Source organism: Adiantum capillus-veneris, chromosome 27 (genome assembly GCF_014529385.1).
Source record: "Adiantum capillus-veneris isolate H3 chromosome 27, ASM1452938v2, whole genome shotgun sequence".
In the NCBI taxonomy this organism is placed as follows: Eukaryota; Viridiplantae; Streptophyta; class Polypodiopsida; order Polypodiales; family Pteridaceae; genus Adiantum; species Adiantum capillus-veneris.
The window spans coordinates 52,139,262-52,150,298 of record NC_140957.1 but is presented as its reverse complement, the minus strand read 5'-3'; the positions used below and the strand labels follow the sequence as shown (position 1 = coordinate 52,150,298).

At 42.0% G+C, this 11,037-nt stretch overlaps 1 protein-coding gene across 1 annotated transcript in view; it reads left to right on the top strand.

Annotated features, from left to right (window-relative positions):
- Window positions 1-7,435: 7,435 nt before the first annotated feature.
- HEMB1 (Aldolase superfamily protein) overlaps window positions 7,436-11,037 on the top strand; it is a 32,673-nt gene continuing 29,071 nt past the window's right edge. The window contains exons 1-10 of the mRNA XM_086503104.1: window positions 7,436-7,779; window positions 8,555-8,666; window positions 8,751-8,824; window positions 8,960-9,028; window positions 9,120-9,203; window positions 9,444-9,513; window positions 9,970-10,025; window positions 10,134-10,255; window positions 10,341-10,412; window positions 10,497-10,578. Coding sequence (XP_086359230.1) covers window positions 7,489-7,779; window positions 8,555-8,666; window positions 8,751-8,824; window positions 8,960-9,028; window positions 9,120-9,203; window positions 9,444-9,513; window positions 9,970-10,025; window positions 10,134-10,255; window positions 10,341-10,412; window positions 10,497-10,578 — 1,032 coding nt within the window. The 5' untranslated portion in view covers window positions 7,436-7,488. The remainder of the gene's footprint in view (window positions 7,780-8,554; window positions 8,667-8,750; window positions 8,825-8,959; window positions 9,029-9,119; window positions 9,204-9,443; window positions 9,514-9,969; window positions 10,026-10,133; window positions 10,256-10,340; window positions 10,413-10,496; window positions 10,579-11,037) is intronic.

The following is an 11,037-nucleotide window of genomic DNA, read 5'->3' as shown; positions in this document are numbered from 1 at the left end:
CTTTAAACCATACAATGCTTTCTTCAACTTACACACATAATATGGAAACTCTGGATGTTGATAACCCTCTGGCTGTATCATATAAGCTTCTTCTTCCAAGTCACCATTCAAGAATGCATTATCCACATCCATTTGCCGTAACTTCCAACCGAACATACTTGCCATTGCTATCACCAATCTGACTGTTGTCATCTTTGCAACTGGACTAAATGTCTCATCATAATCAAGACCTTTTGTTTGTGCATAACCTTTAGCAACAAGCCTCGCTTTGTATCTTTCCACACTACCATCTGACTTGCACTTGACTTTGTATACCCATTTTGAACCAATTGCTTTCTTTCCACTTGGCAAGCGAACCAAATCCCAAGTGTCATTCTTCACAAGAGCATCCATCTCATCATCCATAGCTGACTCCCATTCTGATTTTCCAATTGCCTCTTGAAAACATGTAGGCTCTTTATGTTGCACACGTGAAAGCTCTTTATGTTGCACACGTGAAACCATGTATGCATAATGTGTACGCATGTAACCGTTGTATGTCAATCTATCAACTGGATAACGCACCCTCTCTGATCTTCTCAACTGTGGTGCACTCTTCTCTTCAACTCTTGCATATGGGGGTACATATTTCTCAATATGCTTACTGCCAGGTGTCCTCAAATGTGGTAAACCATGCTCTTCATCGAGGCTTTCATCTCCAGAACTCTCTTCAACCACTTTCTTCTTGCCTTTCTCGTCTTGCTTCGTATCTCGCAAACGACCGTTCCATGGGTTGACACTTCCTGTACTCTCCTCTGCCATATGTGGTCCTGAAATAGTTCTTATTGATGGTCCTGGCTTATCAACAACATGACACACATTCTCTTGCTTTTCATACTCATCTTCTATCATCACTGGCTTTGGTTTATACCATGGTTCATGCTCACAAAATTTGACATCTCTACTGACATAAACTTGTCTTGTCGTAGGATCATAGCACTTGTAACCTTTCTTTTCAACTGGGTAGCCCAAGAATATACACTTCACTGCCTTTGGCTCCATCTTCTTTCTTGCTTCATTTGGCACATGAACATAGCAAACACATCCAAAAACTTTCATGTAAGAAACTGTTGGCTTGATCCCATAAAGTCTCTCATAAGGTGAAATTTCATGAATGGCAGCTGTTGGTGTTCGATTCATAATGTGTACTACTGTATGAACTGCTTCAGCCCAATATGTTAATGGCATATTCATCTCATTCATTATGGCTCTTGCAATCTCTGCTATGACTCTATTCTTTCTCTCAACAACTCCATTTTGTTGTGGTGTGTATCTGCAAGTAATCTGTCTTCTTATGCCTTGTTCACGTAAGTAATCATCAAAACTGTGTGACATGTACTCTCCCCCTCCATCTGTACGTAGGCATTTAATTTGACAACCATTCTCTTTCTCAACCATAACTTTGAACTCCAAAAATACTTCAAATGCCTCTGACTTTGCCTTTAGAAAGTAGACCCATGTCATTCTGCTGTAATCATCCGTAAATGTGATAAAATATCGACAACCATTTGGCGTAGCATGATCACAAGGTCCCCAAATATCTGAATGAACAATTTCCAAAGGACTTTGGCTAATTCTCACCCTCTTTGGAAATGGTAAACGAGATTGCTTTCCAAATTGACAAGCTTCACAAACATGATCAAAATTCAATCTGCCAAACTTTGGTAATCCACGTACAATTTGATTTAATTGCATATGCTTTAATCTTCTAAAATTGACATGACCAATCCTCTTATGCCATGACTCTGCCCAATCATCTTGAGTGACTGATTTGTTTGCATACATACCACTGTGTAAACATGGATCTCCAGCTTCCAATGAGAACAAGCGACCTTTCTTTCTTCCACGTGCCAATATCTTGCCTGGTCTGCCTTTGTGAAACTCCTCTATGAAGCAGCCATAACGATTAAAACGGACTTGCAACCCTTGATCTGTCATTTGTCCAATTGATGCAAAATTCTTTGTGATCGAAGGTACATATAGAACATCTCCCAATGTGTTGTATGTCCCGTCTTTTTCTAGCAATGGAACTGAACCAACATGTGTAATCCGATGCATAGTATCATCACCTGTAGCGACAAACTCATCCTCTTCTAATTTCTCTTTTCTGTCAAACCATTCACCATGATATGTCATATGATTTGTGGCACCACTATCTAAATACCAATCATCTGTATGATGTGGTTCCACCATGCTTCCAACAACATGCTCCATAGGAAATAAATGTCCACTCGACCTATTGTCATATATATTTTGATCATGAGGATTGTATCTAGCAAAGTTTCCTCCATGTCTGCCATAAGCTCGGCCTCTTCCACCACGATCACGATTTTGATTTAGCCTTGTGTAACATTCTCTTTCAAAGTGACCATAAATGCCACATCTGTTACAATATCCATCTCTTTGAGGATGTACAAATCGTCCACCTCCACGTCCACGAGTTCGGGCTCTCCCCCTGCCTCTTTGGCTATAATCGTTGTAAATTTGACTTTGTTGGTTTTGCCATTGACCTCTTCCAGCATTGTTTCCACGACCATAGTTTCCTCTTCCACCTCTATTGTTTCCACGACCTCTAGAGTAAAAAACCTGATCTCTGGAATTGTTATTTGATGTAGAAGGACCTGACTTGCCTAACTTCACCTCTTCTTGCAAACAAAGGTTTACTAACTCTTCAAAATCAGGCATGTGTCCTCGAACAGATATAGATGTATCCAATGACTTGTATTCCGGTCCGAAACCATTCAATGTCACTGAAACTAAGTCATCATCTGGAACTTCAACATTAATGCTCGCAAGATCTTCCTGTATTTGCTTTATCTCTGTCACATAATCTGATATGGATCTATTTCCTCGCCATACACAATGTAACCTTTGCTTCAAGTGAACTTTTCGTGGTTTTGTATTGGAGTTGTTCATTCTTGCTAGTATCTCCCATGCTTCCTTTGGAGATTGAGCCTTCTTCACATGTGGTATAAAGAAGTCACTAATGCATAGTGAAATCCAATGCATCACTTTCCTTGAATTCTCGATCCACTTCTTGTAAGCTTCTACTCCTGCTTGCCATGTTTTATGTGCTTCAACATTCTCTCTATTTGGTTCCAAACCAACCTCGGGACACTCTTGTTCATCTGTAACATAATCCCATAAACCTTTGCTTATGATAAAGTTCTCCATCCTGTAAGACCATATGCTGTAGTTCTCTCTGGTCAGCTTCTCTCCAACAATCTGTGTGACTTGAGTTGAACTTTCTGCCATCTTCACTCTCTCAATTTCTTCCAAAGGATTTTGATAAAATTTTGGCAGAGTTTCGTTTGTATTTGGACAATATCTCAAGTGACAATCTCAACCAAAGTGCTCATAAACACTGACAGAAAATCTCTTACTGCCAAGGGAAAATCCACTGACTCACTTTGCCACAGACTGACTCAGTACTATGCATAAATACTCTAAAACAATGTCCACATGGACCTGTATGCAAATGCAATCCATACGCTGTCCTGTACCACATATCCATACATCCACCTTCTTCCCATAGTCATAAACGACATATGAGGTCTTTCGCGGGGCTAGTCGGGGGTTCGCTCTAGTACCTAATCCACCTTGCCAAGGTACCAAAGCTCCCAAGGCAAGGCTTCAAAAAACCTCACTCGACCCTCACAAAGGCTGCAGTTTTCCAAAATACATTGACCGCATATCCATACATAACCACAAAGTACTCAATCTGACAATATAACCGCCTCAACTTCTTCCCACAACCTTTCTTACATAGGCGGCTGTCCATAACGGACCCACAACAACCAAACATAATCTTCGATAACACAATATCATGATGCAAAAGCTCTATGTCGCTCTCCAAAACCTGTGTAAATGCTGATTCTTCATATGTAACCTGTAAATCTACTGCCGAGTGCAAAACTAGACATCTCCTATGCTTGTGTGAGTTGGCTGTTTGTTGCAGAAAATTGCAGATTTTGGCAAATCTGAGTATGCCAATGCGTCCGGAACGCCCAAAAACATAAAGATAGACTCCTGGATCACTGTATTCTGAGTTCGGGTGAGGGAGTTATGACCAAAAAACCTCTCTTTTTTTGTTGTTTTCCAGAGCTACGGAAACCTGTGTATTGACTGTAGCTCCTCAAACTGAGCTCTGATACCACTTTGTAGAGTGTGCAGGTGATGGAGAAGGTAGGAAAGAAGACCACACACACACAATCGTTACCCTGCAGTAGCCATTCAACGAGCTGCTCTTCTCTTCTTCTCTTTTTGAACTATTATCCAAAGTATATTTACAACATAGTATAGTCAGTGTCCAGCCGCCCATACCACAATGGACATATTCTTTAACATCATATTCTTTAACACCAGAACATTCAGAAAGTCTTAAAACTGGGCCAACACCTAAATTATCTCCCCGATATTGTGGGCCTTTTAAAATACTCAAGCGAGTAGGTGATCGTGCCTACAAATTATTGTTACCTTCACATTCTGGTATTCATGCGGTGTTTCATGTAAGCCGTTTACGTAAGCGGTTAGATGGGGACGACAATGTCATTGACCAACAGATTTTGGTAGATTTCATTGAACCTCCTACCTTACCGATGAACCTGAACGTGTTCTCGATTATCACGAGAGTTGCGTACACGTCATCATGTACGTCAACAAGCCTTAATCAAGTGGAAAGACCGATCGGAGGAAGGTGCCACTTGGGAAAACATTAGTGTTCTTAAGAAGAAGTTTCCCACTTTTGTTTTCGAGGACGAAAACTCTTCTTAAGGGGGGAGTAATGTCAGGACACCGGCAAGGCCGGACTAGACAAGGGCAGGGCCGGGCTAAGCAGTGTGGAAAGGGAGTCCAACTAGGGCAAAGGGACAGGGGCTATGCTATATAGTGGGTGGTTGGGTGGTGGACTCCTACGTTCTAGTTCCCCTTGTCTAACACACCCATGTTGATGTCTTGTGTAAGTAAGGCCACAAGGTTGAAAGGTGCAAGCATAGGTGATTTGCATTTGGAGAGAGCTCTTCCCTTCGTCGCATCCACCAATGAGAGTAGCACAAAGTTTCCTTGCTCATCAAGAAATTTATCTTCCCTTCGTTGCATCCACCAATGAAAGCAGCACAAAGTTTCCTTGCTTATCAAGAAATTTATGTGCTTTTATAAGGGAACCACATTTGACATACATATAGCATTGCCAAGCACAACATGTTTCTTCAATAGCCGTTGACTAGCATCTCATCATAGATTTTTAGCCCCAATTAAAGATCTTGCGTAAGCCTAGTGCTTTCTCGAGGGAGACCTTCCCTTTGCATCCAATATCCCGCATCAACACGCTCCAAGTGATATTACGGAGAGGATGCCAATCAAGAGTTTTTCATGTTTCCATGACGACACCACATTTGGCATACATATAAAATAAAGCACTACTAAGCATCCCATCTTTCTCCAACAGACCTTGACTGGCAATCTCGTTGTAAATTCTATCACCCATGTTGACATCTTGCGTAAGTAAGGCCACAAGGTTGAAAGGTGCAAGCATAGGTGATTTGAATTTGAAGAGAGCTCTTCCCTTCGCATCGACCAATAAAAGCAGTAGTGTTTCCTTGCCACAGCGATAACATGCATCCTACAATCAACCTGTTCCAAGAGACAACGTTTCAGATTTACATGTCCAGAGCACACCACCCCACCCAACATGATATGGATTTTCAAAAACCCCCGCCTTAGAATCTCATTATGAATCTGCTTCCCCCTATCAATAACTTTGCTTGTGGCACAAGCTTTCAATGTGCAAACATACGTCACTGCATTTAGCGAAACACCCTCACATTGCATCTACTCAAGACAATTTAGAACAAATCAATCTCGTCCTTCATGTGCATAACCTGCTACCACCATAGTCCATGTTCTCAAGTAGTGTTTTGGACTCATCAAGCTTGCCACATTGCCAAGCACAAAATGTTTCTGCAACAGACCAACAATAGCCCCTAATTGCATAGGTGATCGCATTTGAAGGAAGGCCTTTTCTTTGCATGTGCTAAAAACATCTCAATGCTTTGTTGCCACAGCCATGTTGTGCATATCTCATGAAAACATCCTAGCCATGAAAAAGGGCCCTTCTTTTGCATCTGGTGAAAAATCGGATTACTTCATTATTGCCACAGCCATGTTGGGTATATCCTGTAGTGCACCACATTTGGCATACATATCAACCAAGGCAGTGCCAAGCACGACATCTTTTTCCAAGAGCCTCTGACTAACATATAATTGTGAATTTTTCTGCCCATATCAACATCTTGCCTAGAGCGACATGCCTTCAAGATGCATGCATAAGTGATTGCAGCCAGAGAGAGGCCCTTGTTTCGCGTCTGCTGAAAACAGATGGCATTCCTTGCCCTGCTTTTTGCACCCCACTTGGCATACAAATTGACAAAGACAATGCCAAGCACAAAATCTTTATTCAACATATCAGCATATCAGCATCTTGCGTACAACCATATGCCTTCAAGATGCACACATAGGTGATTGCATTCAGAGAGAGGCCCTCGCTTTGCATACATATCAACTAAGATAGTGCCAAGCACGCTGATATGGCCACAACATCTTTTTTCAACAGCCTATGACTAACAATGTAATAGTAAATGTTTTTGGCCCATATCAGCATCTTGCGGAGAGGCAGATGCCTTCAAGATGCACCCGTAGATGATTGCAAGATGCACGTATAGATGATTGAGAGGCCCTTGCTTCGCGTCTATAGAAAATAGACGGCATTCCTTGCCCTGCTTTCTCAAGCGCACCCCACTTGGCATACAAATTGACCAAGACAATGCCAAGCACAACATCTTTTTTCAACAGACTTTGATTGAATTTTTGTGCCGATATCAACATCTTGTGTAGAGCCAAATGCCTTCAAGATGCACGCATAGGTGATTGCATTTGGAGAGAGGCCCCCACTTTGCATACATATCGACTAAGACAGTGCCAAGCACGTTGATGTGGTCACGACATCTTTTTTCAATAGCCTCTGACTAACAATATAATAGTAAATGTTTATTTTGACCCATATCAACATCTTGCGGAGAGCCAGGTGCCTTCAAGATGCACCCGTAGATGATTGCAACTGGAGAGGGACCCTTGTTTCGCATCGAACAGAAGTTGTGAGCGCTGCCCTCAATCCGATAAAAAAGCGCGTGCAAATTCTCTCTCTCTCTCTCTCTCTCTCTCTCTCTCTCTCTCTCTCTCAGCCATCTAAAACTAGCGAGCTTGTAAAAATAGTGGGTAGAGCAGCCACGTGGGTTAACGCGAGGGCAGCATTGCGATTTTGCCTTCTACGCTAACGAAGTAATGAGGCTCAGTTATTTGTTCAAATATCTGATAACTAAGCCTCGCGTGACCATTGCCTAATCCATTTGGAAAGGATTTCCTCTGAGAGAAAGTCATACACGCACAGCGGCGATGGCCCCTCCTGCATTTGCTTCTGCAGCATCGTCATTGGCATCTTCACAAGCGCTGGGGGGCACCCAACTTCTAAGATCATCCTCCCCAGCTGTCCGCCCTTGTTCCTCCTCTTGCGCCTCTCAACGCGCCTCGCCCTTGAAAATCAGGGCATCCATCGCCACAGAGACCGCCCGAAAGCTTTCTGTGGAAGAATGCGAAGCTGCTGTTGTGGCAGGGAACTACCCCCCTGCTCCGCCACCCCCTGTTTCCGGCGACCCCCCACCAGGCACTCCTGTGATAACCCCCCAGGTACTATCGCGTTTGTCAACCACCTCTGGTTTACCCTTTGCAGCTCGGCAATACGAGTTTCCTCTAGCAACTGCGTTTCAGTTTAGTTTGAGTTGGTTTTTTCTTTCTATCTATTGCATTCTTTGCAGTAACATTGTTATCTGCATAAGAGAGAAAAACCAAAATTTTCAAATTATTAGGATGCTTCTTCTTGTTCAAAAATAAGAAGCTGATGGGACTACTCAGTCTTGCGATGAATTGGTTCAAAGACTTGATCCAAGCCGAGCGATGACTGCTTGAGTTCATCGCTTGCACTGTTGTGCACACGCATGATAGAGACATGACCTGCCCAGTTCCCACCTAGAATTGGTTCAAAGACTTGATCCAAGCCGAGCTCCTTCGAGCAGAGGAAAAAACTTCAACTCCAAAAAATTCCATCTCTTTTAGTTAGCTTCACCTGAATGCTTAGATTATTCCTCCTCTGTCGAAGCAGGTACAGATCTTGTTCATGGCCATTTATGGCAGCATTTGTGATTGTCAATCTAAGTCATTGTGTTAATGAAAATAACATAGGAAAGGAAGTCAAATAGTAGTTATTTTTCAGTTGGTGTGACAGGAGTTTTTGTGAAAGTGCCTAGCAAATGAACTTTAATAATATGATGTGATGTGCGATTTGGGTTGTGTTTTGACATTTCGAGCAGGCATGTGGATCTGTGCCATAGAATGAATTGTTTTTTGCTTATTCTGTTCTGAAATTTGATGCCTTTTTCACTGGGTTTGAATGCATTTTGCTCAGAATTTGATGAAACGTCCCCGAAGAAACAGAAAATCTGTGGCCTTACGTGCTGCTTGCCAAGAAACCATTGTTACTCCTGCCAATTTCATACTTCCCCTGTTCATACATGAAGGTATCACAAACAGAGATTTCTTATTTTGGGCATTTGTAAAGAAATGCTTGTCCAAATTATCTGGATTTTGGTCAATGACTGTAGGTGAAGAAAACACTCCAATCGGAGCCATGCCTGGATGTTCTCGCCTAGGGTGGCGGCATGGTCTTATTGATGAGGTCTTCAGATCTTACATTTTGATTTTACCTTGTGTCTCATCCCCTAGAGTCTAAACTGTATGAAATTTAAGTGTTCATGTGCAAGTATGCTCTTAGTTTACACTCAAACTGACATATGTTATGACATTACTTCAGGTCTACAAAGCCAGGGATGTGGGTGTCAATAGTGTTGTCTTGTTTCCGAAAGTTCCGGATGCACTGAAGGTAATTTCTCTTATCATACTTGCACTTTATCTAATGCAAGTTTTATCATCTGTACAGAACTGTCTCACAATTTTTTTGAACAAAACTCTAGTCAGCCACCGGGGATGAAGCTTTTAATCCCAATGGAATAGTACCTAGATCCATCCGACTATTGAAGGACAAATTTCCTGACTTGGTTTGCTTCCTCGAGCCTTGCTTTGTGTGTGTGTGTGTGTGTGTGAGAGAGAGAGAGAGAGAGAGAGAGAGAGAGAGAGAGAGAGAGAGAGAGAGAGAGAGAGAGAGAGAGAGAGAGAGAGAGAGAGAGAGAGAGAGAGAGAGAGAGAGAGGGGTGGGGTGGGGTGGGTCTCTATTAGGTTAAAGAGCTTGATCTGATTTGCACCTAATAATTAAGGAAGTTTGTTTCCTGTCTTTGCAGGTGATTTATACAGATGTGGCACTGGATCCTTACTCATCAGATGGGCATGATGGAATCGTGAGATCAGATGGTAAGGGCTCAATGATGCTAGGGGGGTTTTCCATTGTTTCGCAAAAGATTTCTTTTGTTTGTGCCTGGATTTCCTAGGGCACTTAAAAAATTCTTATTGGTTGAATTGCTTATCTTTCTTGTTCAATGCAAGCCGTTTGCTGTCTTACATTTTCTTTTGATTCTTAATGGAGTTCTTGATGATTTCTCTTTAGTAATGCCGTGCCTCATTCTTTTGAGGGTTAAAAAGGTCACGACACTTAACCCTCAAAAGACATTTAATTAATGTTGTCTTGTTTCTGTCCTTGCTTGGGGTGCATTACTTTTAAAGCTTTTTCTTCCCTTTGAATTGAGGTATTGGTTTTATAGTTAAGTTCTAGTTACACACCAGGGTTTTGATAGTAGTGCATAGTTATCTGGCCGTTTTTCAGGTTTTATTTTGTTTGATCACCAATGCTTTTTGAGCTTCTCTTTCCAGGGGTTATCATGAATGATGAGACTGTCCACCAATTATGCAAGCAAGCGGTTGCCCAGGTTTTGTATTGACCTTTTACTTGATGGCATGATGTTGTCTACATGATGACATTGTTTTCTGCATACTATTGTTGAGTGCCTTTTCAATCCTTTAAGGGTTTGGTGTAGGCTAGAGCTGGGGCAGATGTTGTTAGCCCAAGTGATATGATGGATGGGAGAGTAGGTGCAATCAGAAGGGCTCTTGATGCTGAAGGGTTTCAAGATGTATCCATCATGGCTTACACAGCCAAGTTAGTTGGCTCTTCTTCATTCAAGTTTGTGTGTGTCCTACTAGTAACGTCATTCATGAAACAGGTCTTATTGTTTCTTATGTAGGTTTGCAAGTGCCTTTTATGGACCTTTCAGAGAGGCCTTGGAGTCAAATCCTCGATTTGGAGACAAAAAGACGTAATGTGACTAGTATAGTATCTTGCCGTTATGTTTTGATTGTTTGGTGGGACATGCTTTAAGGTGAGTGTTGTCATGACATAGGTATCAGATGAATCCTGGAAACTACAGAGAAGCCCTACTGGAAACACGCATGGATGAAGAGGAAGGAGCAGACATTTTAATGGTACGAATTGTTTGTCATTGCTCTTCATTGGCAGCAACCTCATGCAAAAGAAGTGGATTTTTTCTCTTTTGTATATATGCCTTCAGTATCAGCTATAATATTGAGCTATGAGGAAGGTTGATGCAACTTACAATTACCACATCGACAGGCCTCACTAGGTTAGCTCTAGCCTGTGTCTTGTAATCCCTGGATCAACATGAGTCTCTTCACAATGCTCTTCCATCATTAGGCTTGTCTTGGGGGTATTGCAATCAGTCATATTTATTCGATCCAGCTTAGTTCCTAGCCTCCTCTTCTGCCTGCGGGAACTCCAATATGGAGTGGAACATATCCGTAATGGTAGACGCTCCTGAGCTGCCTTCTTCGCAAACTACCCTGAGCTTAAGGATGTTATAGGCACTAATGACTTGGAGATATGAAGTCCAGCTCTCGTGATTAAAGCTACTAATTATAGTCTTG